Consider the following 26,545-nt stretch of genomic DNA (forward strand, 5'->3'; position numbering starts at 1 on the left):
TGGTGGGCTTTGACTTATTGACTTATTAACAATCCTGTAGCAGCTCAAGATAAGAATTTTAAAAATTAAATAGAGTAGAGGGTGCCTGGGTGGCTCAGTCGGTTAAGCATCTGACCTCAGCTCAGGTCATGATTTCATGGTCTGTGAGTTCATGCCCCACATTGGGCTCTGTGCTGACGACAGCTGGGAGCCCGGAGCCTGCTTTGGATTCTGTGTCTCCCTCTCGCTCTCTGCCCCTCCCCCACTCACGCTCTGTCTCTCTCAAATAAATAAATGTGAAATTTTTTTAAATTAAATAGAGTATAACATGATGGACTAGTGCATTTCGTAAAATAAAAGTAAACTGTTTTCTCTGATTTTGCATTTATAAGAATAAGAGGAAGAAATATTCAAATATAATTATTATGATATTAATCTCAAAATAGTTAACCGAATGTTACTATTTATTTCTTTATTATCTAACATGTAGAAGAGACTGCACTAGGAAATGACAAAAAACCATCATGGCTCTCAATTTTAAAATGTCTAACTAACATCTAGAAAGGGAAGACGTATGGATACAGATGGTCGTTATACACGTGGCGAGAACTATAAATGAATTATGTCTCAAGTGATTCTAGAAAAAACATATGAAATATGTTAACATGGGAAGTAGCTCTTCACAGAATAGATGATGTTTCAACAGGCATTAAGGATAAAAGAATGTTCCTTTCATCATCCATTTTTCTTGTAAAGAAGAGTACAGTAAAACCTTGGATTGCAAGTAACTTGTTCTGTGAGTGTTCCACAAGATGAGCAAACATTTATAATAATTTAATTTGATAAATGAGTGATGTCTTGCAATGCAAGCAGTACATGATGCTGAAAGTAACATGATCACGAATAAACCAAAGGATCTTCAATCTTTCTCTCTCTCTCTCTCACTGCGGGATTGTGGGTGATCATCTCCCATGCTTGGATGCTCAGTCTCAGGCTCTGGTGCCTGGCAGAAATCAGTGATTTTTCAGAACTTTGGATGAAGCCCACAACTGGCGCTAGTGTATTTTTTGTGACTTCGAAGCACCTATGGACAGTCCTTTGCTTTTCCATACAAGACTAAGCTTGGGAATGTTTTGCTTCATTCTAGATCATTGGATAAGTTCTTTGTTAAAGCTGCAGGAAAATAAAAAGATTCCATTGGGCCAATAGATAGCAGTGGTTCCGTTAGTTATAGTGAAAGTTGTCCCAGACGATAACCCTCCTGTCATTCATCTCCCTCACATCAACCAAGAAGGTTTTCAAAGGTAAATGCAGGTTAATTGTTTATTTGTCTTTATATTTTGTATTTTCTTTATTATTCTGTATTATATTACAGTATTGTAATTCATTTTTTTTTTAATTTTTTCAACGTTTATTTATTTTTGGGACAGAGAGAGACAGAGCATGAACGGGGGAGGGGCAGAGAGAGAGGGAGACACAGAATCGGAAACAAGCTCCAGGCTCTGAGCCATCAGCCCAGAGCCCGATGCGGGGCTCGAACTCCCGGACCGCGAGATCGTGACCTGGCTGAAGTCGGACGCTTAACCGACTGCGCCACCCAGGCGCCCCTGTAATTCATTTTTTATATGAATATTTTGGAGTTTGACAACGAATCATCTGAGTTTCCATTATTTCTTAAGGGGAAATTCACTTTGATAAACAAATGCTTTAAATTACAAGCCTATTTCTGGAATGAATTATGCTTGCAAACCAAGGTTTTACTGCACTGGAAATGGCAAGAACAAAGTAGAGAAGCAAGGAAGGGCATGCTGTTATTGACAAGTGGAGACCAGTTTGATTAACTGGACCAGTGGATGTCCACTGCTCGTAGAGAGAATTGAATGGAATTGCTATTATAAAAATATTAAGGGATGAGATTATAAAAGTTTACATATACTTTTAAATATAATTCATGCTTTACTTTTAATACAAAGTAAAATGGTTTGTCTGTACAAATGTCAGAATTTTGTGTGTTGTAGTGAAGCAAAACAATTGAGAAGAAAAGAGACCAGAAAAATAAAGGAAATTGAGGTAAAGCTTTCTTTCCAGTCTAGTCTACTGCCTATTCTTTGGCTGCTCAGTTCTCAGACAGTAGTGCTTGGAAATGAATGGTTCTCAATATATATTATTGAAAGAGTGAATGAGTTAATTGAGATAGGCTCCTAAGGGAGTAGCAGTTGGACATAACCAAGAAAAGGGTGGAATGTGCACAGTCTTGCTTATTGATCAGGATGGGAGGTGTTGCTTAGATCTGTTTATCGGTAAGTTGCTCATCTACTCAGATTAGTGAGATTGGTGATGGTGTGTGTTATGCTAGCGTGTAGCTTTTGGAACTGTGTTGTAACTACTAGTAAGTAGATCATGATTCCATTTTTAGAATCTTAACTGTAATATTTCAATTAATTAGAACAGATTCTTTTTTTGAAATATTTTTTGTAGTTATATATTTTTCTATTTTTTAAAATTTACATCCAAATTAGTTAGCATATAGTGCAGCAATGATTTCAGGAGTATATTCGTTAATGTCCCTTACCCATTTAGCCCATCCCCCCTCCCACAACCCCTCCAGTAACCCTCTGTTTGTTCTCCATATTTAAGAGTCTCTTATGTTTTGTCCTCCTCCCTGTTTTTACATTATTTTTGCTTCCCTTCCCTTATGTTCATGTGTTCTGTGTCTTAAGGTATTCATATGAGTGTAGTTGTATGATATTTGTCTTTCTCTGACTGACTAATTTCACTTAGCATAAGTTCCATCCACATAGTTGCAAATGGCAAGATTTCATTCTTTTTGATTGCTGAAGAATACTCCATTGTATATATATATATATATATATATATATATATATATATATATATACCACATCTTCTTTATCCATTCATCCATCAATAGACATTTGGGCTCTTTCCATACTTTGGTTATTATTGATAGCGCTGCAATAAACATTGGGTGCATGTGCCCCTTCGAAACAGCACACCTGTATCCCGTGGATAAATGCCTAATACTGCAATTGCGGGGTCATAGGGTAGTTCTAGTTTTAGTTTTTTGAGGAACCTCCATACTGTTTTCCAGAGTGGCTGCACCAGCTTGCATTCCCACCAGCAATTCAAAAGAGATCCTCTTTCTCCACATCCTCACCAACATCTATTGTTGCCTGAGTTGTTAATGTTAGCCATTCTGACAGGTGTGAGGTGGTATCCCATTGTGGTTTTGATTTGTATTTCCCTGATGATGAGTGATGTGGAGCATTTTCTCATGTGTCAGTTGGCCATCTGGATGTCTTCTTTGGTGAAGTGTCTATTCATGTCTTTTGCCATTTCTTCACCAGATTCTTTGTTTTTCGGGTGTTGAGTTTGAGAAGTTCTTTATAGATTTTGGGTATTAACTCTTCATCTGATACGTAAAACAGTTTCTATTCGAACACAAAAGAACATGCAAGGTAAGTGCATGCCGGGTAATGAGAGTATCATTCTGGATATATTTATTAATTTCATTGCCATCATGTAATAACTATTTATTTCTGTGGTTTGTGACACAAAAATGTTGAGTCTGAAAGCTAATAGTCTACAGAAAGATCTTTTATGAGCAGACCAATAAATAAAAATTTTATTTTATTGCCTCCCCCCCCTTTTTAGAGTGTGGGGGGAGAGGGGCAGAAGAAGAAGAGAGAGAGAGAATGAATCTTAAGCCCTGAGCATGGAGCCCAACTCAGAGCTCAATCCACAATGCTGGGATCATGACCTGAGCCAAAATCAAGAGTTGGAAACTCAATCAACTGAGCCTCCAGGCACCCCATTATTTTCCCTTTCTCGTTCCTTTCTCCTTTTAAAAAAAACATTTTGCTTAGATTGACTTTCATTTTTAATATGAAAATTAGATATCTGGAATAGATGGGTTGCTAATTCTTATTTATATCAATTTCCATTTTGCTGTAATTAGACATTAAAACTCCATGAATATTAATGTTTTAGAAAGGAATATACAATTTATTTATGATAAAATTAAAGTAAGTAAGTATTTCTTAAAAGTTTTTACTTACCCCACAGTGTTTCCCAATAAACATACTGACAAATAAACATACAAATAAACATACAAACAAAAACATACAAACAAAAAATACATACAAACATACAAACAAAAAATACATACAAACATACAAACAAAAACATACAAACAAAAAATAACTAAAATGCGTTTTTGGATAAGTTGAATAATAGTTGTAAGAGCTACAACAGAGCTATTAGTAAACTCTGGATAAAATTTGAAGAAACATAAATTTTTATTAGATTTGTATATTTATTCCCTGTTCGATTTCCAGAGTGTATAAAGCAGTTTGCATGAGTTTATCTAAGAAAGATTTGTTTTCATTTCTCAGGTATAAAGATGAGACAGAGAGATAGAAGGAGAGAAAAAGAGGGAGAGAGGGAGAGTGAGAGACAGAGAGAGAGGGAAAGAAAGAGAGAGGGAGAAGAAAAGGAGAAGAGAGATGACATTTAACATTAACAGTATGAACACAGTTCTATAATTCTTATGGTTTCCTACAATAGATTTCCATAAATTATATTTAGATGTTCAATAGTTCAATTAGGAAAGTCAGTCAAAATGAATAAGAAAAATAAATATCCAACCTAAAGTAAGAAAATGAGGATGAATACAAAAACATAATTTAAATTTATATTTCCTTAATAAAAGGTAAAAAGAATTGAAAGAAACATAAATTGACTTATAAAGAAACATACATTTTCAAATCTCTTGGAAAGCAAATATCAGTTTATTTTCATTCGAAATATATTGTAAAATTTGTGAGGGTTCATTCCCTTGGATCATGTAGGTTCATGTTTCAGAGATAACGATGTGTGGGCAGTATGATAGAAAGCAAAATTTGAAAATGATGAGATATGGTCTCCTGAGTTAAAAATATACGAGTGTGAAACCAAACTACCTATACTCAGACCAGTTATCTGCTTTTGTTTCAGGTGTTACTACTTCAGTTTCCTCTTCCTCGTGTGTAAAGTGGGCATTACAATATGGTTTTTACATAAAGGTCTAGCAAGATCAAATGAGACCAATAAACATCTCATTGTACCCTCTCTACCCATTTTTAGTATTTGAATTGTTAATATAACTATGAAGATTATTCTGCAACCTAGAAGGGACTTTAAGTGACAAATTATTAAAGTAAGATAAAAAATACAAACTATTTTTCTGTCAGCTTTGGGACAACAATGTGGACTATTCCATGGGTCCCATCTTTCTATAGACAATGGATTTGAGAGAAGGGAAATATGCCTTTCCCGCATATATTTCTTTCTGTTCTCCATCTCATTCCCAGAATCACAATATGCTAACAATCACTATTTTGGCAACTAAACCTCTTCACAAGACAGTAAAGTATAAAATTACTACTCATAGGAGTAGCAACTTGAATTTAACTCTTTTCTCTGCTTTCCTATGCAGAAGCCTTGGAAAGATATGGCTCAGATAAATTGCACCCACGTAAAGGATTTTATTCTCACGGGCCTCACAGATCGAAAGGAATTAAAGACGCCCTTCTTTGTGGTTTTCTTATCTATCTACCTCTTCACAGTAGTTGATAACCTCGGCTTGATCCTAGTCATTAGAACAGACTCAAGACTCAACACACCGATGTACTTCTTTCTTAGCAACCTGGCGTTTGTTGACTTTTGCTACTCTTCTGTCATTACACCCAAAATGCTTGGGAATTTCTTGTACAAACAAAATGTTATCTCCTTCAATGCATGTGCTGCTCAATTAGGCTGTTTCCTGGCCTTCATGACCGCTGAATGCTTGCTACTGGCTTCCATGGCCTATGACAGATACATGGCCATTTGTAACCCTCTCCTCTACCTGGTTGTCATGTCCCCAGGAATCTGCATTCAGCTTGTGGTTGTCCCCTACAGCTATAGCTTCCTGGTTGCACTATTTCATACTATCCTCACCTTTCGCCTCTCCTATTGCCACTCCAATGTCATCAATCATTTCTATTGTGATGACATGCCTCTCCTCAGGCTAACCTGCTCAGACACTCACTCCAAACAGCTATGGATCTTTGTCTGTGCTGGGATCATGTTCATTTCTTCCCTTCTGGTCGTCTTTGTCTCCTACACGTACATTATTTCTGCCATCCTGAGGATGCGCTCAGCTGAGGGCAGGCGCAAGGCTTTCTCCACGTGTGGCTCTCACATGCTGGCGGTCACCATATTCTATGGGACCCTTATCTTTATGTACCTCCAGCCAAGTTCAAACCATTCCCTAGACACGGATAAGATGGCCTCAGTCTTCTATACAGTGATCATTCCTATGTTGAACCCTTTGATCTACAGCCTTAGGAACAAGGAGGTGAAAGATGCTCTGAAGAAAGTCATTGTCAATAGAAACCAGGCTTTTGTGTTCATTAAATTAAGGAAGTAACTTGAGTAAATCTAAACAGGCTTTTCTTCACGGTCTGCTCTTTAAAAACTATCAGAATGTCTGTTTTTAATATGCAACTTCTGCATATGTGTTCACTGTAGAATGAAATTTTCAAAATATTTTCACTTAAAATGAGATTTTAGATGTGAAAACAACTGTAAGAATTTATATCCATTCTCATTTTATAATGGAAAATGTATTAAGAATAATTAATTTTTGGTCCATAGAGAAGTACTGATTTTCTCAATTCTCAAATAAATGAAAAAGCCTCTAATTATCTACATAACTAGTTGCAGGCAACATATGGACAAAAGTTCAGACTTTTCACTTCTCGGAAATTCCCAGTTCAGAAATCTCTGGCTACATTACCAGTATCCCACATAAAAAGCAATGACACATGGTATAAATATTCTTTTTCTGACTTGCTAATTTCTTAGAAAAAATATGACAATATAAAGCTGTTCCATATTATAATTTAGCATACTGCATTTATTAAAAAGAATAGTACTACATCCTAACTTTACTTTGTGACTGATTTAACACAACTTTCTACTGACCTGTAAGCCTGGCTTGGTCCCAAAAGACTCTTTTTGTAAAGAGCAGTAAACTGCTTTTTTTTTTAAGCCTATGAGAGCTCACTATATTTTTGCCAATTATCTAAATTAAAAAATAATAATAATTAGGCAGTTCAGGGATAGCATCCCAAGGGCATCATCCATTCCATATAAATATACTTAAAATAATGGAAACATCATAAACATTTGGCCAGTAGCAAGGATCATATGATTCATAGTGGGCAAACCTTAAGTAAGTTGGTCCTTATTAATCAAGGTATAGCTTAAAACAAAAGGAACCCATTGGACAATGTAGCCTGTGTGTGGGCTTTCACTAGCTTATCAATTAAATGAGGACAATGATACTCATTTTGGAGTCTTCTTAAGGATTAAACAACATGGAAAGGGTAACCGTCAATAATGGGTACTTGTATATCTTCCTTCCTTCTATGAACCTAAAGACCTGAGTTCTAGTTCCAGCTGTACTGATGAATTTGAGGGGGCAATATATAAATAAGGATTACCACACACAACTGATAACTGTGATATAGATACATAGATATAGATACAGATGTATAGATTATATAATATCTATATACAGATATTACATATAATATACAATAGATATAGATATAGATATGCATGCATCTGTTTCAAATAAATGCGACAATAATTTTATAATGTTTAATGACATAGAGAATGATTTTTAGTTTGCCACTCATGCATATCATTTAATAATTTTTTTCAGTCTAGGGGTCATAGAAATGCTTAATGACAAAAAACTAGGATGTTATTAAGAGCTAGAGAGAGAAGATCATATTTAAACTTGCCTTAGGTCAAGGTTCACTTTTGATCTTACTATACATTTTGATGGATCATAGAGACACAGGGCTACTCTGATCCAAGGTTCTCAAAAGTTTATTCCTTGTCTTTTCATGAAGCACATTTATCTACTATTTGAACATTTCAGTGCTCCCTGTTTTTTTTTTTTTTTTTACAAAACTCCTGCAGCAGATTGTGAGTCTGTATTCTATATACCAAAAGCCTACCATTAACATCTTTGACTTCACAATCTCCTCCCTTGTCAAGCTGTGGGTTCACTGTGCCACCACTATGCTATTAAAAAGCATGGATTGAGGGAGCTAACTAGCTCAGTCAGTAGAGCATGTGACTCTTAATCTCATGGTTGTGAGTTCGGATCCCCATGTTGGGTGTAGAGTATACTAAAACAGAACCAAACAAAAAACAAAACAAAACAAACATGGATTCTTTGGAGTCTACAAGCCCGAATGTGAATAGTGGGTCTAACATTTGCTGAATGAAAAGATCTTAGACAATTTAGTATGCTTACATATGCCTCAGTTTCCTCAGCAGTTAAGAAGATGAAAAAAGTATTGATGAATCAATCTATTACCATAGGATTTTAAAAGGCAAAGGATAAAAAAAAAATTCAGAATGAAAACCTTTTTTAAACTGACAATATTTAGATTTCCTACTCTTCTTTTTAAAATGTTAAACATTCAGAAAACTATATAAAGTGAAATTTAAGAACTTCAGATTAAAAGTGAAGATTTGTCATATAATTTTAATATGAGGAAAAATAGTTACCATGATTTTCACTTAGAATTTGATGATTTTGTAAATTAGTTTTGTCCTCTTTGAGAAGTGTTTTTAATTTGTTAACAAATTATTCCACCGTGGCAACGTATTATAATGAAATATTTCCCCCCAAAATGTGGGATTATGAAGGTATTTATAGTGGTAAATGATTAGAAACACTTCACACATCCAAATGGGCACCAGATAAACACAAATTACAGGAATAACTAATATGAAAAATTAAGTTGTCAGTCCTTAGAAACATGGGATGCATGGTAAAACGGAAACGTACATTTGAAATTGAAATCAAATTTAATGAAGTAGTGTATAGTGCGAAATGTAAAGGATGGTCAAAATGAATAGGAAGGAAGAAAAGGCCACAATACCATCTCACAGATATAACCACTGTTAACATTGCGATATCTATGGTTTGCATAGTTTTCCTCCGTGTGTGAAGGATCTGTAGGTCATAATGTGATGTGTGTCTACAGAAATCACTTATGACTATATAACCTGTTTAACACGCTGCCCTTTTTTAACATCCTGTATTGTGAACATTTGTCAATATCACAGGGGGCGCCCGAGTGGCTCAGTCCGTTGAACGTCTGACTTCGGCTCAGGTCCTGATCTCACTCACAGTCGGTGGGTTTGAGCCCGCATCCGGCTCTGTGCTGACAGCTCAGAGCCTGGAGCCTGTTTTGGATTCTGTGTCTCCCTCTCTCTGCCCCTCCCACACTGACCCTCTGTCTCTCAAAAATGAATAAATGTTAAAAAAATTAAAAAAAAAATAATAAATCCAGGCTTGTTTCAACTTTTGAATGGCTACTTAATATTTTACTGAGATGTGCAGTAACTGAGTAACTATCAGAGTATTGACAACTTTCATGTTTTGGGAAGTAAAAATGAAACCATTCATATACTTGCATACTTTTATTATTCTACTAATTGCCTAGCACTAAAACCATTGTATCAATCAACGGCAGGACTAATTTAAACAATTTTGATGCTTACTATTACACTACCTTCTAGAAAGATGAACACAAATTTCACCTCCCTTGGTTGTGCAAGGCTATATTTGTTTGCTCACATCTGTACCAACCGCGGATAGTATCATCTTTTAATTTGGTCAACCAAACGAACAATTTATTGCTGGCTGATTCTTTCATATTTGGTAAAATGAACTTTTTCTCTTTGAAATTAATCAATATAAGCATATGAGTGTAAGTGACACTTATAATTATAGATAGAAATGCATTATGAAAAGAGACTCATCATTGATTTGAGTATTTCTTTAGCATATGGTATAATATGCATGTGTTTTATTAAATGATATTTTCTATGATTTTGCTTATAATACCAACTTATTTTTGTATAACTACCACTCTCTCTTAACAGCTTGCAAAAGCTGTAATCTGAATTTATTTCCCAACTCCAAGTTCCGTGACTTTAACTTTGTAGCCTGAAGTCAGCAATAGTCGGAATATTTACATCACAGAAATCAGAAAAACAACAGATGCTATAAATCAGTACTTTTTGAACGCCAGTTGACAAACATTCACTGGTCTGGCAGAGTCCCACTCTATTTTACATTCCATAGCTTATAACACAGTTTACTATTTGTAGGGATAAATAAGTCTTCATTACACTTTAAAGAAATGTCCAGGGGCACCTGAGTGGCTCTGTTGGTTAAGCATACGACCAATTTTAGCTCAGGTCACGATCTCATGGTTTGTGAGCTCAAGCCCCACAGTTGGGCTCTACATTGGTGGTACAGAGCCTACTTGGGATTCTTTCTCTCTCTCTTTCTCTGTGTGTGTGTGTGTGTGTGTGTGTGTGTGTGTGTGTGTCTGTCCCCTGCTCACACTCTATCAAAGGAAGGAAGGAAGGAAGGAAGGAAGGAAGAAAGAAAGAAAGAAAGAAAGAAAGAAAGAAAGAAAGAAAGAAAACGAAAGAAAGGAAGAAAGGAAGAAAGAAAGTCCAGACTGTTCTTATAGCTTTATTTAGTAGATTTATGGGTTACCCACCATGCATTACATATCTGAATTAACTTGTAAGGCTTTTCTCCTTTCCCAAATACCATTCAACTAATAAATATGTGAAACTATGAATTTATTGAGCTCAAACATAAACAACAGGAACATATAGGGCCAACACTGTGCGAAGTTAAATATTAAATTAAACACTAGGCTTTAAATTTATTATTTAAAATGAAATCTTAAAAACTATATTTTCACATTTATTGAAAGTTACATTTTTTATTATAGCATCATTTTCATTATATTTATAACAGAAGACTTTTCCACAATCATAATAAATATCTATTTCCACTGAACTGGTACAGATACAATATCATGTACTTTATAAGTAATATTTTTACCCCTTCCTTTATTGCATTGGCTAGCACACTAAGAATAATGTCTAGTCAGATTTATAATTGTTTTCTCAGTGGAGTTGAAATGTTTAGTATTTAATCTTTATATATTACTCTGAAATGTGCCCCCATTTCTTTTATCGTTGATAAAATGATATGCCTATAATACTGGGTTTTCATTGTATATGAGATTCCACATTTTAATTCAAGACATTCATCTTCAACAATTCCCTACATCACTAAACATGTTAGAATTTCTGCCTGGAGCAAATCTGTTGAAGTTAAAAACAGGTGGTATTGAAACCTGAGAATGGCCGGCAGGACCAGTGAGGATTATCTTTCCAATCTGGTCACCATAAAATAAGTATGAGTTAAGTTCTTAATGCCAGAAGTGGAAGATTATCCAGCATGAATGTTCCACAGATAAGAATATGAAATCCTTCTACACGTATTCCATGGCTGAAAGCAATAATTTGAAAGTGACTGAATTCATCCTCTTGGGACTCACACAAAGTCCAGAGCTTCAAGCCTTTCTTTTCGGGATCTTGCTAGTGATCTACTTAATTAGTGTCATAGGTAATCTTGGGTTAATTATGCTAATTTATATCCATTCTCAGCTTCACGCACCCATGTATTCTTTTCTCAGCAATCTAGCTTTTGTTGCTTTTTGCTACACCTCCTCTGTCACCCCTAACACCCTGGTGAACTTCCTCCAAGAAATTAAGAGAATATCCTTACCTGCTTGTGCCACTCAGTTGTGTTGCTTTATCATGTTTGTGGTCTGTGAAGTGTATATGCTCTCAATCATGGCGTATGATAGGTATGTAGCCATTTCTAAACCTTTACTCTATACCATTATCATGAACAGAAGGGTCTGTATTCAAATGGTGGTCACTACACATTTGTATGGCTTTTCTGTGGGACTCCTCCAGGCAATTCTGACATTCCACTTACCTTTCTGTAATGCAAACATAATAAATCACTTCTACTGTGATGATGTTCCCTGGTTGGTCTGGCCTGCCGTAAAACCCATTGTAAAGATATCAAAGAACTGATATTGTTCACACTTGCTGCTTTCAATACCCTTTTCTCTCTCTTTATCGTCCTCATCTGCATAGTCATTCTATTTGCCATTCTGAGGATTAATTCAGCTGAAGGCCAACAAAAGGCATTTTCTACTTGTGCCTCCCACCTGACTTCATCACCATATTTTATGGTACCGTCATCTTCATTATATGCAGCCGAAACAAGCCATTCTCTGGATACTGACAAAATAGCTTCTGTTTTCTATATTGTGGTGATCCCCATGATGAATCCTTTGATATACAGCCTGAGGAACCAGGAAGTCAAAATGCTTTGAAGAGAATTATAGAAAAGGTGTGCTTTACTGTAAAATAAAAGACCTATGGTCTAACTGAAAGCCCTCAGAGTCGGGATGCGAAACAAAAACAAAAGAAACAACGTTAAAAAAAACAGTTCTCGGGTGTTCTGCATTAGCATACTATTAATAACATGCTTTCCTATAGATATAGAGTGTACGGTAATTTTCTGATTTTGTTTTCTATTATTATGAAAATTATGACTCCCGAAATTATTGAAAGATAAGAAAATAAAATAAATTCAATTGCAAATAGTGGGTTAAATTTTGTTCCATAGATCATTGAAAATAAATTTCTTTTCCATAGAGGAATTTTTCCATAGAGGAACACTCCAACTCATGGCGTTGGTAAAAACCACATCTATTTCAGATCACTAAAGCAATTAAAGTTATTAACATTGCCTAAAAAATACACACGCTGGGGCGCCTGGGTGGCGCAGTCGGTTAAGCGTCCGACTTCAGCCAGGTCACGATCTCGCGGTCCGTGAGTTCGAGCCCCGCGTCAGGCTCTGGGCTGATGGCTCGGAGCCTGGAGCCTGCTTCCGATTCTGTGTCTCCCTCTCTCTCTGCCCCTCCCCCGTTCATGCTCTGTCTCTCTCTGTCCCAGAAATAAATAAACGTTGAAAAAAAAAATACACACGCATACACACACACACGTACGTGCACATGCATGCACACACACACACACACACGTACGTGCACATGCATGCACACACACACGTACTCCCAGTAAGATGAATCTGAAAAAAATTGTTGGTTCTGATGACTTTACAGGGACAATGACATCAATGCTGGTGGAACACCTAACAAAGAGACTAAAAGAGAGGGGAGGCCTGGGCAGCTAAGTCAGTTAAGTCTGACTTCAGCTAAGATCATGGTCTCACCATTCCTGAGTTCAATCCCTGAGTCAGGCTCTGTGCTGACAGCTTGGAGCCTAGAGCCTGCTTCAGATTCTGTATCTCCCTCTCTCTCTGCCCCCCCCCCCACCCACTCACACTCTGTCTCTCAAAAATAAAATAAAAACATTAAAAAAATTTTTAAAAAAAGACTAAAAGAGCAAACTCAAATTTTTGCAAATGAGACAAGTCCTTCAGAGCAGAATAAGGTCTGTGGTTTAAATAGTAATGCTGTGCCAATGTTAACTTGCCTATTTTTATAATAGGACTGTCGTCATTTAAGAATACCCCTGCTTTTAGTAAATATAGACAGATAAGTATATATGAAAATGAAGCATTACGTCTTCAACCGGTTATTAAACAGTTAAGGATAAAAAGTGTGGTAAAACGTTAACATTTGGGGAAATCTGGGTCAAGCATGTACAGGAATTCTTCGTAAAATGTAAGCATCTTTTCTGTAATTCTAAAATTATGTCAAAGTAAAAAGTTAAAATGAAAATAAGACCTCAGAATTTATTATTTAATTTTAGTCTTTAGTTGATTGGTATCTTTTAACACATTTCTCATTTTGGTGTTTCAGTTTCAGATTCTTTGTAAATCTTATAAAACTCTAACTTTGTGCCGATAATACAAACATTTTGATGGAAGTTTATTCATTTTAAGAGTGGGAAGAGAAAACTTTATTAATGACCTTCTGATTTGGAGACCTCTGTATTCTGGCCAAGAGAAAAATTACCCATTAAATTTACACACAGCTGCCACTTTTAATCAGTCGGCAACAGGCCATTGCAAAATTTTGTCACATGCAGTACGTCGAGGAAGACAAGCAAATTTCATGCTCGTGAATATATTTCATGCTTCATTTTTTATAAAGTAAACTTCTTGCTCAGAAGCCATGTTGCTCAGAATATTTTAATAGTAAAGACAACACTCCCCTAACTTGCCTGTTTTATCAGAAGCATGGCGAGCAGGAAAGGGAAATCCCTAATCACAATAAGGGTCCATTCTGGTGATGACACACTGTTGTTTCTTCTATATTTGAAGTGGCTAATAGAACAAGTTTGCCGCTGGAAGCCTGGCTGGCTCCTGTGTGGACATTGTCAAACTGGACACAGAGTTTATTCTCTACTATTGACAGGTTGAGTACCGAGTGGTGCATGTACAGGAATCAGCCAAAGAGAATACAGGGTCTTTTACTGAGCCAAAGAATGACCACTATCCATCCTGCCATGGCTACCTTAATTAAGAGCGCATCGCATCAGGATGCAGGTGGCTCAGTATAACAATGGACTACATGCTCAGTATTATGTTTCTAGTTGCTTGACTATGAAGCAGCTTCTCCGGTAAAAGTAACTTAAGTGACTATTCCATGAACATATATACCTCCCCGCATCGGTACATTCAGAAAAATCTCTCCCCATATCGCTTATCTAGAACTACTTGTGTGAAGTTTTTATTTTCTTACTTCCAAATCCCTGATCCTCAAGCCAAACTGTTAGCCACTACTCATGAAGTACAGTCATACTTCTGGATATCCCTTCTGTGGGGAAAGTCAACAACCAAGTGCATTGCTTGGAATTAAGTTCTTACAGGGAGTTTTTCTTCTCCAGTGTCTTTCATGGCTACCCTTGAATAGAGCTATATAACTGTCAAAGAACGTCAAGGGTGTGAAATTTTGTCCCACTTCTAGCCAACAAGTTAGTCTTCTATAGTTCACAGATTCTGGCACAAGACCCAAGACACCAAAGTGACAGAGGACTTTATTACTCATGACTCAGCAAGCTCCATGAGTTCCATGTTTGTATCTGTTACCCTTGTCCCCCAAAGTCTCAAGTGGGTGTTGTAGAGCAGCCCAGGTTGATGGTGGACACGAAGCAAGATTATGTCACTGTCGAGAAACCCTGAACTCAGGGTTTTGTATAGTGTTGTGTGATGTAAAGAAGCCTGCTTAAAATATTCCCCAAAGGGAGAAATTATCTTTAATAAGTTGCACAGAAAAACAAAACTTTCCTCCCCTCAAAGAAAGACATCATTTCTATTTTCCAAAGTTATTTCATACATAAACATGCTTAAACAATATTCTGGAATAAAGGGTGTCTGCTTAAAAGAAAGTCAGAAAGAGAGGCGCCTGGGTGACTCGGTCGGTTAAGCGTCCAACTTTGGCTCAGGTCATGATCTCATGCTTCATGACTTCGAGTCCTGTATCAGGCTCTATGCTGACAGCTCAGAGCCTGGATGCTTTGGATTCTGTCTCCCTCTCTCTCTACCCTCCCCCGCTCACAGTCCATCTTTCTGTCTCAAAAATAAATAAACATTAAAAAGTAAAAATAAATAAAAGACAGAAACATAAGAAACGCATGAAGAATTGTCTGTCTACATCCACCCTTCATTTCTACATGGGCTTGGCTTTTGGACAATTTACCCAAGAATATGCCGTTTCATAGCCAATCTGACAGGGGTTGAAACCAAATATGTTCAAATTTCCCAATACAGTTTAATTAAGGTAACTCTCAACAGGACTCCAAGAAACAGGATAAGGTCAACCTGTGGTATTAGTCGCAACCAGACTTATCAGAATCCCAGACACAGGCAGGTGAACGAACCCCACAAATCATGGTATTTTGAGAAAAGTAGGTGTCTTTCTCCTGACGCTTCTGCAATGACTTGTCCGCTTATCCCAACACATTAGTTCAGGTACAGCAGGATGTATTAGTAATTGCATGGACTCCATCTTAACCCATTTGGATAAAGCCTAAGACAAATTTATCAGCAATCACTATTTGCTTCCACTATTTACGGCCACAAAGAAGGATGTCTTGAATTTACCAGCAGGCGGTCTAATTTACCATTTAAACAGCTAGGCCATCGCCAATAGCCCAAGAACCAGACACATAACATATATACCAAGGTTCATCAAGGGAAGTATTATCCAGAATTAGTATCTTGAGCTCTGCTTACTGAGTACAGTAACCTCCTCTGTTTTCTGTTCTGCTTAGGTGCTGCTGAGGCTAAACAGCCACCGCAGTCCTGTGGACACAACCGGTTTTCAACTAAAGCACATTTAGTTAGAGAGGTTCATCAGTTTCCGTGGAGTGACAACAAAGTATCAACTGACCTATGATTGGTGTGCCTTTGGTCTCCTAGAGACTAGAGAGGAAGATGCACATTCTTTTAAATTAATCTTTGCAGTTGTACTGAAATATCAATCATAACCACAATTTGAGACACTAATCTCAGAAGAAAGGTTTCAATGTGACTAATTGGGAAATTCATTTTTGTCTGATGGCTTTCAAAAGCTGCTACTAAATAGAAGACCATGACTGAATGTTTATTTTTTTAAAAAATCATAATTTTACTATGAAACCAATGTGACACAAATTAAAGCAGAGATAGCAATTAATCAAACTGTTTTCCCAAAAGAGATAATTAAAATGTTCTTCTACCCTAGATTCTTTCATTAACTAATAACCTAGAAAGTGATCTACCATTTCAAGGGAAATAACTTTGTCCCTAAACCCTAAATATAAAATAATTGTCTGCTCTTGAATATATATAACTATATTGTTTTTCAATGTTTGCTAAAAATAATTTAATACCCAAAAAAAGCTTCCTGGGGGACCACACACACATAATAGAAAGTTATCTCATAATATCCAGGTAATTTTAAATTTTACTGGCTTCACAAAGATTTCTTTCAGGTGCACTAGACTGGACTACTTGAGGGTTTGTGGTTGAACTGAATGGCAGTGTATTGAATATTGAAAAATATCAGATAATAGGAAAAATATGTTCTATCTTAGTAAGAAAGCCTTTGGACTTATATATCTATAGCTTTTATTCACTTAATCATCAAACAGAAAGTTATTGACAATCTTTGTATTAGATACTATAAAAGGTAGGTGATTCGCTTGGGCACAAAATACAAATATTAGTGCTTAACAATATCAGTTTCAAGTTTAGGATGTGTTACAGACATGTTAGCAGTTGGTTACCATATAGTGTGGCAAGTGCTACAAAGAAGAAATCAATGGATAAAAAACCTATATATGGGAAACACTTACTCTACCCTGAAAAGTCAGGAAAGCCTCCTAGAAGAAGCAGCACAACCGGGTACTGGAAGTTTAGTGGGAGGAAAGTCAGACAAAGGGAATGATGGCAAAGAGAAAGTGTTCTGCGCAGAGATTAGAAACATGTATAAAATTGGGGCACCTGGGTGTCTCACTCAGTTAAGTGTCCGGCTTCCACTCAGGTCATGATCTCATGGCTCTTGGGTTCGAGCCCCGCGGCGGACTCTGTGCTGACAGTTAAGAACCTGGAGCCTGCTTCGGATTCTGTGCCTCACTCTCTCTCTGCCCCCCACTTCTCTCTCTTTGTCTCTCTCTCAAAAAAAAATAGACATTTTTTTTAAGTGTATAAAATTCTGGGTTACATTCGAATAGCAATGGTGGCTTGGAATACCTGTGACATAAACACTATACGAAGAGAACCACAAAAGATGAGCCTGATCTGAGATGTAGGAACCGGATTTTCAAGAGTTATGTCAGCCATGTGGAAGAAAGGCTTTTACCTTGAGAAGAATAGGAAGACATTGAAGAATTACACCAGGAGAACATAAAAATGAAGTTCGTGTCTATAAAAGTTTACATAAGCCAAACTGTGAGGAACAGAGAGACACAGGAAAGATTGGAGGCAAGAATAAAAACTCAGGGTCAGTTGTAACCAAATAACAAGTCATTGTGGTTGGATCAAGGAACCGATATCAGTGAAAAGATATGCAAAGTGTGTAAAGTATGAAATAGGTATCAGGGACAAATTGAATATTGGCATGGGAAATAGGAAAGCAAAGTAAAAGGTAATTGGTCTGATTTGGAAAACTGAATGGATAATGGCACTGTTAGTTGAAGATGTAAAATATATACTTCAGGTCTGAGTATTAGGTTCAATGCGCAGAGATACCAAGTTATTTTCTACATGTGATACTCTTGATGACCATCTAGAATATGTAAGTGGGAATTTCTGGGAGGCATTTAGATGTATATAAAACATAGAAAATAAATGAGGGATAGAAATACATGTTTGTGCTTAAGCAATGTATAGGTGTCTACTGAAGACATAGGATTGGATAAAATCACCGAACAAGAAGGTATAAAAGGGAAAGGCTGAAGGCTTTGATGAAAGCATGAATAATATGTTGTCTAAATAGAAGCAGAGATTCCAAGGTAGAAAATCAGAATGGACAAATAATAAACACAGAGACTGCTCTGTTCGGGAAACCAAAGGTGTATTCAATAGGGGTCAGTGCTATAAAGCTGCCGAGGTAAAAAGAGCTTTATTGGATTTGGGAATAGGGAAGCTAATAGTAAACTTGATGAGGGGATTCCTCGGTTTAATGGAAAAGGAAGGTAGGTTATATTTGGTTAAGTCATAAATACGATTGAGAAATCGGGTAGATGCTTTTCCTAAGGTATATGGTTGAAAAGTGCTAAAGAGGAGAGAAAAAATAAAATAGTAACCAAGATAAAGTTTCCAAGGGGATATTAATCAGAATTTAAGGGGACAAAGTGCTTTTTATATTTTACTATCTTTTACTTGTCTTGACCATCATGTGCATGCGAAGTAACCTGAGACAATGTGGTGATAAAGGAAAATCAAATTAACTTATCCTCTGCTATGCTTGAGAGAGGAGGGGGGATGATTTCAATTCTGCTAGCTAGCATGCATTCAGAGACCAGCCTGGGTTTATGGAAGTGCTCTGTAACACTTAGTTGTTCTAAAAGTTGCTTCAGTTCTATTCACCTTGGGCCATTTAGACACCTGAAGAAGGAAGGTAAAATAAAGTCTCTGAATCATTGAAAGCTGTTTGAAATTTGGAAAACTATTCTCTTGAAATTTGGCCAATTATTCTCTGGTGTGCATTTTGCCAAAAGACAAAGCCAGAAAAATCACAGTCCTGTTTTTCCTTGAAATCAATATTATGGGTGTATTGAAAAAAAAAAAGACAATGGATATAAGTAAAAAGAAGAAAATTTAAAGATTATACCAAACAGGATGCCTACAAATAATAGTATTCATATTTTGTTTCTTTCATTTTGTATGTTCTGCACTTGATTTTGGTAATTTTTAATATTCTTATAAAGTAATGAATTTGTAATAACTTCATGAAATAAACTTACAACTTAAATCATTTTTATATATGCTGCCAAAGCCACTTACATTTTTTTTAATGTTTATTTATTTTTGAGAGAGAGAAAGAACATGAGTGGGAGAGGGGTAGAGAGAGGGAGACACAGAATCTGTAGCAGGCTCCAGGCTGTGAGCTGTCAGCACAGAGCCCAGCCCGGGGCTCAAACCCACAAACCAGGAGATCATGACCTGAGCCGAGGTCGGATGCTCAACCAACTGAGCCACCCAGGTGCCCCAAGTCACTTACATTCTTAATGTCCCTTTTTATTTCTTTATATTTAAAGAAAAGTAGAACAAAAATTTTGCCATTATCTTGATTATAACATTTTAATTGAAATGCTCTCTTTCTACTTATACAGCTCCCTGGTGAATTTTTGTATCACAGAATTTTTCCTGGACCAAATCCTTCACACTGAAAGCATAAGCGAAATCCACACATAATTCTGAGTGCTTATCAATATTCTTCTTCGGCCGAATTTAACATAACACCCTGATGAGCCAGGACTCTCTTCTCACAATTGAATTGATTATTGCTTAAAAGTAAAGATTATTCAGAGCCTGTGCTCTAGATGAGTTTATTGTAGATTTGTTGTTTATTGTTTATTGTTCATCTCTTTCATGGCAAAAGGCAATCAGTCAGCAGTCACTGAGTTTATTCTCTTGGGCCTCACAGAGAATCCAGAGTTTCAGGCCATCCTCTTTTGTGTATTCCTATTGATTTACTCAGTTACTGTCCTGGGTAATCTTGGCTTGATTGTGTTAATCCAAATAAGTCCCCAGCTTCACACACCCATGTATTTTTTCCTCTGTCATCTGGCTTTTGTTGATTTTTATGGTGCCTCCACCATCACTCCAAACACCCTTGCAAACTCGTTACGTGAAATTAAAAGTATGCCATTTTATGCATGTGCCACTCAAGTGTGTTGCTTTATCACATTTTCAGTTTGGGAATTATTAATGCTGTCTGTCATGGCCTATGATCGCTATGTGGCCATCTGCAACCCTCTACTCTACGTCATTCTCATGCCCAGGAAACTCTGCCTCCAAATGGTCACTGGCTCTTATATATATGGACTCACTGTAGGACTCGTACAAGCAGTGGCTACATTCCACATGTCTTTCTGTGGCTCTAATGTGGTCAACCAGTTCTACTGTGATGATGTCCCCTTGATTGCTCTGGCTTGCTCTGATACCCAAGTCAAAGAGTTGATGTTGTGGATCATTGCTGGGTTCAATGTGTTCTTTTCTCTTATCATTGTTCTCATATCCTATGTGTTCATTGTCTTCACCATCTTAAAGATCCATTCTGCTGCAGGAAGACATAAAGCCTTTTCCACCTGCGCTTCTCACCTGTTTTCTATTACCATGTATTATGGGACCCTCAGTTTTATGTACCTGTGCCCCAAGTCAAGCCACTCACTGGATAAAGACAAATTTGCCTCAGTGTTCTATGCAGTGGTGATTCCCATGTTAAACCCATTGATCTACAGCTTGAGGAATCAGGATGTAAAAAAGGCTTTCAAGAAAATCTTTGACAAAACATATTCTGATAATAGATAATCAGTTGTGCTGTTCCTAAAGAAACTCTGAAAATTAGGAACTTTTAAATGAAGGCTTGTGCATGGGACAGTGCCGGGAAGTGTAGAAAGCTTTGTCTTCTGAAGCTCAGTTCCCTGACTCTATTTCCTTGAAAATAGGCCTTTCTTGTTTCTGCTTACACATAGTAGACATTTTATAAATGTTTATTTGTTTTACTGTTGAATTCTAAAAAGAGAGATGAAAACAACCCATTCTGTTTTTCCATGAGATGCTTCAACAATAGAGGTGAAGAATAAAGCACCTTAAAATCATAACTTGATCTTATTTCACTATGATATGGGGAATTTTAGGTTGTCTTCACAGACATCAACCATGCACATATGATTGAAAATACCAGGTAAGATATTCCTCCATAGTTGAACCAAAGTGAAAAAATAACAAGGTGTTCGGTTGAAGGGTTTGGATTTGAAAATGCCTGAAAAGCGACCTTGCTCTTTACTTTAAATGTCCCTGTTGATACGGTTGAACGTTTTTCATAAGACCTCATTTTTTAGAGCAGTTTTAGTTTTACCACAAACTATAGGTCTGAATTTCCTTACCTACAAAAGAAGGATGGTCTTGATGTTTTTATGTGTTTTGTACGTGACATGTGAGAATGTATCCATCCGTATAGATACACCCACCAGGAAAAGTGTGGTGAATAGAAACACCACACTTCTCTGTCAAACCTATTTTAAAAATATAAGATTTCATGCAACTCACAAAGTTCTCTAGCACCTCAAAGAGCACGTCTGCACTATGTTCACATTAAGTGCAGAAGGGGAAATAATCATCTGCATGAGAGGTTGCATTCTATATAATTACTGCAACTATCACAATTTCCTTCTAAAGTGGAAAAATAAGAAGATAATATTAAGAAACCAGGGGCTCCTGGGTGGTTTAGTCGGTTAGGCATCTGACTTCAGCTCAGGTCATTATCTCTGTGAGTTCGAACCCCGTGTCGGGCTCTGTGCTGACAGCTCAGAGCCTGGAGCCTGCTTTGGATTCTGTGTTTCCCTCTCTCTGCCCCTCCCCTGTTCATGACTCTGTCTGTCTGTCTGTCTGTCTCTCTCTCTCTCTCTCTCAAAAGTAAAGATTTAGAAAAAAGAAACTAATTTAATTGCTTTTTGTGAATATTAAAATGATAAAATCTTACAAATTACTGTTTTCATTAAATTTTGTGGCATGATCCTATAACATTCATTGAATAAATTACAGGCACACATAAATAACCTTATAACTTAAGATTATTTCTATCTGAACAAATGTGCAGGTACACTGAACTTATTAATTCATTTAATAACATAATTTCTTATAAACAAATACCTCCCATTATATTTAAAAATCAGAGGGGGCCCCTGGGTGGCTCAGTTGATTAAGCATCCGACTTCGGCTCAGGTCATGATCTCGCGGTCTGTGGGTTTGAGCCTCGCGTCGGGTTCTGTGCTGACAGCTCAGAGCCTGGAGCCTGTTTCGGATTCTGTGTCTCCCTCTTTCTCTGACCCTCCCTGTTCATGCTCTCTCTCTCTCTCTCTCTCTGTCTCAAAAATAAATAAATGTTAAAAAAAATTTAAAAATCAGATAACGACCATTTAAGATTAGATCATCTGTATTGCAGTATCTTTCTTAACATCTACAATGTTAAGAAAGAAAAATGCAAATAAACTTACATTTGCATTTAGAATTGTCATATTACTAGTGATGTGAACTTAGGTACTTTACATATAACTGAGACCCAGAAGTAAACCCTCAGACATTTCTTAGGTTTATTTTATTGTATTAGGTAGGAGTGCTTGATTCAGTGCCTGGAAGCTAGTAGAAACCTGACCAGGCTTTGTCCTTCTTTCTTCAAGACTGATAAGCTTTTGAGAGCTCGGTGAATTAATCTTTAATTATATACAACAAACATTTATATAACAAACATATGCATACCACTTGTTATCACAGGATATTTTTGTAAGCACTTCATAAATATTAACTCGTTTCATCTTTAAAACAAACCAATTAGTAGGGTCCTCTTATTTTCTAGAATTAGAAACAGAGTCACACAGTTTAAGCCGATTGTCCAAGGGGTCGTAGTTAATAAAGGAAAGGCTTGGCATTCAAGCTCAGGCAGCCTTCCTTCCAGAATAGTAAGTTCTAACAAAGACAGGCTGCTACCTTTGCTTGAGGTACACAAAGGTGTGTTTGAGGGTGTATTTGAAAATAATTTCAGTGGTCTGTCAAGGCTGCAGTGGCCTGAACCAGACTCTTTGGATCATGCTGACTTCCCAGAATTGGCCTGGGTTCTTGTAGAAAAAGTCAAGGTTAGCTGAACTACAGTCACATTTTTAGTTGATTGGGAAAGAATTACAAGAAATATCAGAAGGAGGAAGTTTGATTTATTTACCCTCTTGTATTAAATTAAGCATTCGTTATGCTTATTTTCTTAACTTTAACAGCTTTAAGGTTTCACAACCTTTATCCAAGGCTTTCCTTGAGGCATCTTTAACCTCTTTGTTCCTTAGACTATAGATCAGGGGGTTCAACATCGGGATCACCACCGTGTAGAATACAGACGCCATTTTGTCCGTGTCCAGGGAGTGATTTGATTTGGGCTGTAGGTACATAAAGATCAAGGTGCCGTAGAAAATTGTGACAGTCACCATATGGGAGCCACAGGTGGAAATGGCCTTGCGTCGCCCCTGAGTAGAGCGGATCCTTAAGATGGCAGCAATGATAAAGATGTAGGAGGTGAGAACAATGGAAGAGGAGCAGATCATATCAAAACCAGCAAAAGCAAAGATCAGAATTTCCTTCACGTGTGTGTCTGAACAGGACAGAGCCAAGAGAGGAAGGTCATCACAGTAGAAATGGTTAATTACATTGGGGCCACAGTAAGTTAGATGGAAGGTGATAATGGTATGGAATAGGGCAACCAGAAAGCTGTAAATATATGGAACTGCCACTAATTGAATGCAGAGTCTTTTTGACATCAGGGTTGAATAGTGCAGGGGACTACAGATGGCCACATAGCGATCATAGGCCATAGAAGCCAACAGGAAACACTCGGTGATCATGAAGGTGAGAAAGCAGCCCAGTTGTGTTGCACAAGCATAGAAAGGAATAGTGTTGATTTCCACAACAAAATTCACCATCATCTTTGGTGTGATAGCAGAGGAGTAGCAAAGGTCAACAAAGGCCAAGTGACTGAAGAAATAATACATAGGCGAGTGGAGTCGAGCATCAATCCTGATTAAAGTTATCAACCCCAGATTGCCCAGCACTGTGACCAGATAGATGATGAAAAACACCACAAAGCATGGGGCCTGAAGCTCTGGCTGGTCTGTGATTCCCTGGAGAATGAATTCAGTGACATGGGTGATATTGGTCTCAGCCATTTATTTAAGTGAATTTTACTGATTTCACTCCAAGTTGAAGAATAAAAATGGCACTTTTCATGGCCCCTGACAATGTTGGCAAAAGATGATCACTGGTGTCTTCTTGCCTTGAATCGTGTTGTCTTGTGGGCAAAAAGTACACCTTATATCTTGGATAACATGCAGAGGACTCTTGGCTCAGGGAGAGGAGTCCTTTACTCTCACAATAGCCTTCTTAAATGTTGTTTTGCCTTGTAATTTTAGAAAATATGGAAGGGTGCTGGTTAAAATTGTAATGCTACCTGAAAGAAAACACTTGAGACCACAAACACTGACATTTCAGCATTTTTGCTGCCACTATCTTTTCTCTGTATTTATAAATATGGCAGCACAAAAATGTGTAACTCATAAATGAAGCTATTTTAACTTTTTTCAACGTATTTGCATGTTTCCAAAGGCTTAAAAAAACATCAAAATAATCTACTATGACTTACTTGCTTTCCTATATCCCCTCCTTCACTTACATAGACTAAGTACTTGAGGCTGTAGAAACTAGAAGAAAATTAATCAGAAATATAGAAGAAACATGCAATTTTATTTGTATAGCAATTAGGGACTCATTATTTTTTTCCAATTCAAAATTCACAACATTCTAATGTTTCTTGTCCAAAGAATTAACATTAATTAAGTAGTCTATCATATAACTTGTTAAACTACAGGGAGATAGCCATCTTTCCCCATAAACATGTGTCTGTATACTCCAAGGGCTTAAAATATCAAAGCACTTACTCTAGTAGGTTCTAGACATATCAACAACATAGCTTAAGGAAATAATCAGCGGCAAGCAGAGTTTAATAGAAACATGTATAGCTAGGTGGAGTTCTTAATGCATGCTTCAGAATAATTGCAACTCTTTCTAGTTCTACCAGCCTTAAAAAGAGGACTAATCTCATTAAGCTCAATATTAGCCTATTTGAATTTAGTTTTGTCCTTTGCCTTATATTCTACAGAATATAACTATAAAATATTAATAAAGAAAGGCACCTTGAGAAATTCATCAGGTCTACTGCCTTCATATTTCAAATTTTATTTTTTTCTACTGTTATTATGTACCTGCTGCCACTGAAGGCTGTTCTTATCAGATACTCTATTTTTTGTCATACATGAATTAACTTATGCCAGTCTCTTGCTAATGCTATGACGAAGGTTCTATCCCAACATCCCTGATTGACATTTGCAAAAACCCAGGCTTATGGCTGTGGTCAGAGTAGGTGGTATAATGTGAGTGTGGCTGGGTTTGTTTGAAAGCAGAGCCCAGGGGGTGCCTGGGTGGCTCAGTAGGTTAAGCAGAGGACTCTTGATGTCGACTCAGGTCATGATCTCATGGTTGGAGAGATCAAGCCCCGTGTTGGGCTCTGTGCTGACAGCGTGGAGTCTGCTTGGGATTCTCTCCCCCCTCCCTTTCTCTGCCCCACTTCTCATTCACATGCATGCATGTGCTCTCTTCTTCTCTCTCTCAAAATAAATATAAACTTAAAAAAAAAAAGCAGAGCCCATATTCCTAATTATCATGCTACACTGCCCAAAGTGCATGGCTTGCTCTTTTAGCTTTAATCACTAGGATAGAATTTTAAATCTGGAAGATGTATTCATTTTTCTGTAATATCAAACAGAATGTTTCAGACTTGGAGAAGACAAATACGAAAGTGGTATTTTTTTTTTTGAAGAGTCCTGGGCTTTCTATGCAGTTTGCCAAAGTAAAGTTGCAGGAGTCTGAGCTTTTAAAAAGTTATCAAGTAATGCTGTCCATTCTGCTAAATAACTGTTTCATTCAAGAATATTCAGAATTAAGGCCTCTCTTACTTGCTTATAGGGCTTGAACGCATTGAACGTTTTCTCACAAAGTCTTTTATTTCAATTCCATATGTGAAGTTATAATGTCAAACTTAATTGAAAATAATTATAAGACTGCCATGAGATGTATAAGTAAAGGAGACCTTCACTGAAAAAATAGTGTCAGAGGAAAAGACCCATTTATAATTTGATAAAATTTTACATAAAACAGCAAAGTCCATCTGTGCATTAGAATTTCTTATATCATTGCTTTTATTAACTTGAGGATTTGTGGTGGTTACAAGGTGCATGTCAAACAAAATCAGAGGGAACCTTTTGAGAAGAA

At 36.9% G+C, this 26,545-nt stretch overlaps 4 protein-coding genes across 4 annotated transcripts; 3 read left to right on the top strand and 1 right to left on the bottom strand.

The window, feature by feature from the left end:
• The first annotated feature begins 5,488 nt into the window (after window positions 1–5,488).
• On the top strand, window positions 5,489–6,448 carry LOC115525604 (olfactory receptor 1044). Its single transcript, XM_030332850.1, has one exon. It carries the CDS (start codon window positions 5,489–5,491, stop codon window positions 6,446–6,448), a length of 960 nt encoding a protein of 319 aa, XP_030188710.1.
• Window positions 6,449–11,412: 4,964 nt separating this feature from the next.
• Window positions 11,413–12,370, top strand: LOC115524500 (olfactory receptor 5AL1-like). The gene is given in 3 exon segments (XM_030330833.1): window positions 11,413–11,974; window positions 11,977–12,318; window positions 12,321–12,370. Coding segments are annotated over 3 exon segments (939 nt in total). The 5' UTR covers window positions 11,413–11,427.
• Window positions 12,371–20,047: 7,677 nt separating this feature from the next.
• On the top strand, window positions 20,048–20,989 carry LOC115526396 (olfactory receptor 5AL1-like). Its single transcript, XM_030333800.1, has one exon. It carries the CDS (start codon window positions 20,048–20,050, stop codon window positions 20,987–20,989), a length of 942 nt encoding a protein of 313 aa, XP_030189660.1.
• A 2,438-nt stretch (window positions 20,990–23,427) lies between these two features.
• Window positions 23,428–24,387, bottom strand: LOC115525508 (olfactory receptor 1038). Its single transcript, XM_030332731.1, has one exon. It carries the CDS (start codon window positions 24,385–24,387, stop codon window positions 23,428–23,430), a length of 960 nt encoding a protein of 319 aa, XP_030188591.1.
• Window positions 24,388–26,545: the final 2,158 nt, after the last annotated feature.

Source organism: Lynx canadensis, chromosome D1 (genome assembly GCF_007474595.2).
Source record: "Lynx canadensis isolate LIC74 chromosome D1, mLynCan4.pri.v2, whole genome shotgun sequence".
Lineage (NCBI taxonomy): Eukaryota > Metazoa > Chordata > Mammalia > Carnivora > Felidae > Lynx > Lynx canadensis.

What these genes read in the sequence shown, in the direction of transcription:
- LOC115525604 (XM_030332850.1), top strand. Translation starts at nt 5,489, where the DNA reads ATGGCTCAGATAAATTGCACCCACGTAAAGGATTTTATTCTCACGGGC.
- LOC115525508 (XM_030332731.1), bottom strand. Translation starts at nt 24,387, where the DNA reads ATGGCTGAGACCAATATCACCCATGTCACTGAATTCATTCTCCAGGGA.
- LOC115526396 (XM_030333800.1), top strand. Translation starts at nt 20,048, where the DNA reads ATGGCAAAAGGCAATCAGTCAGCAGTCACTGAGTTTATTCTCTTGGGC.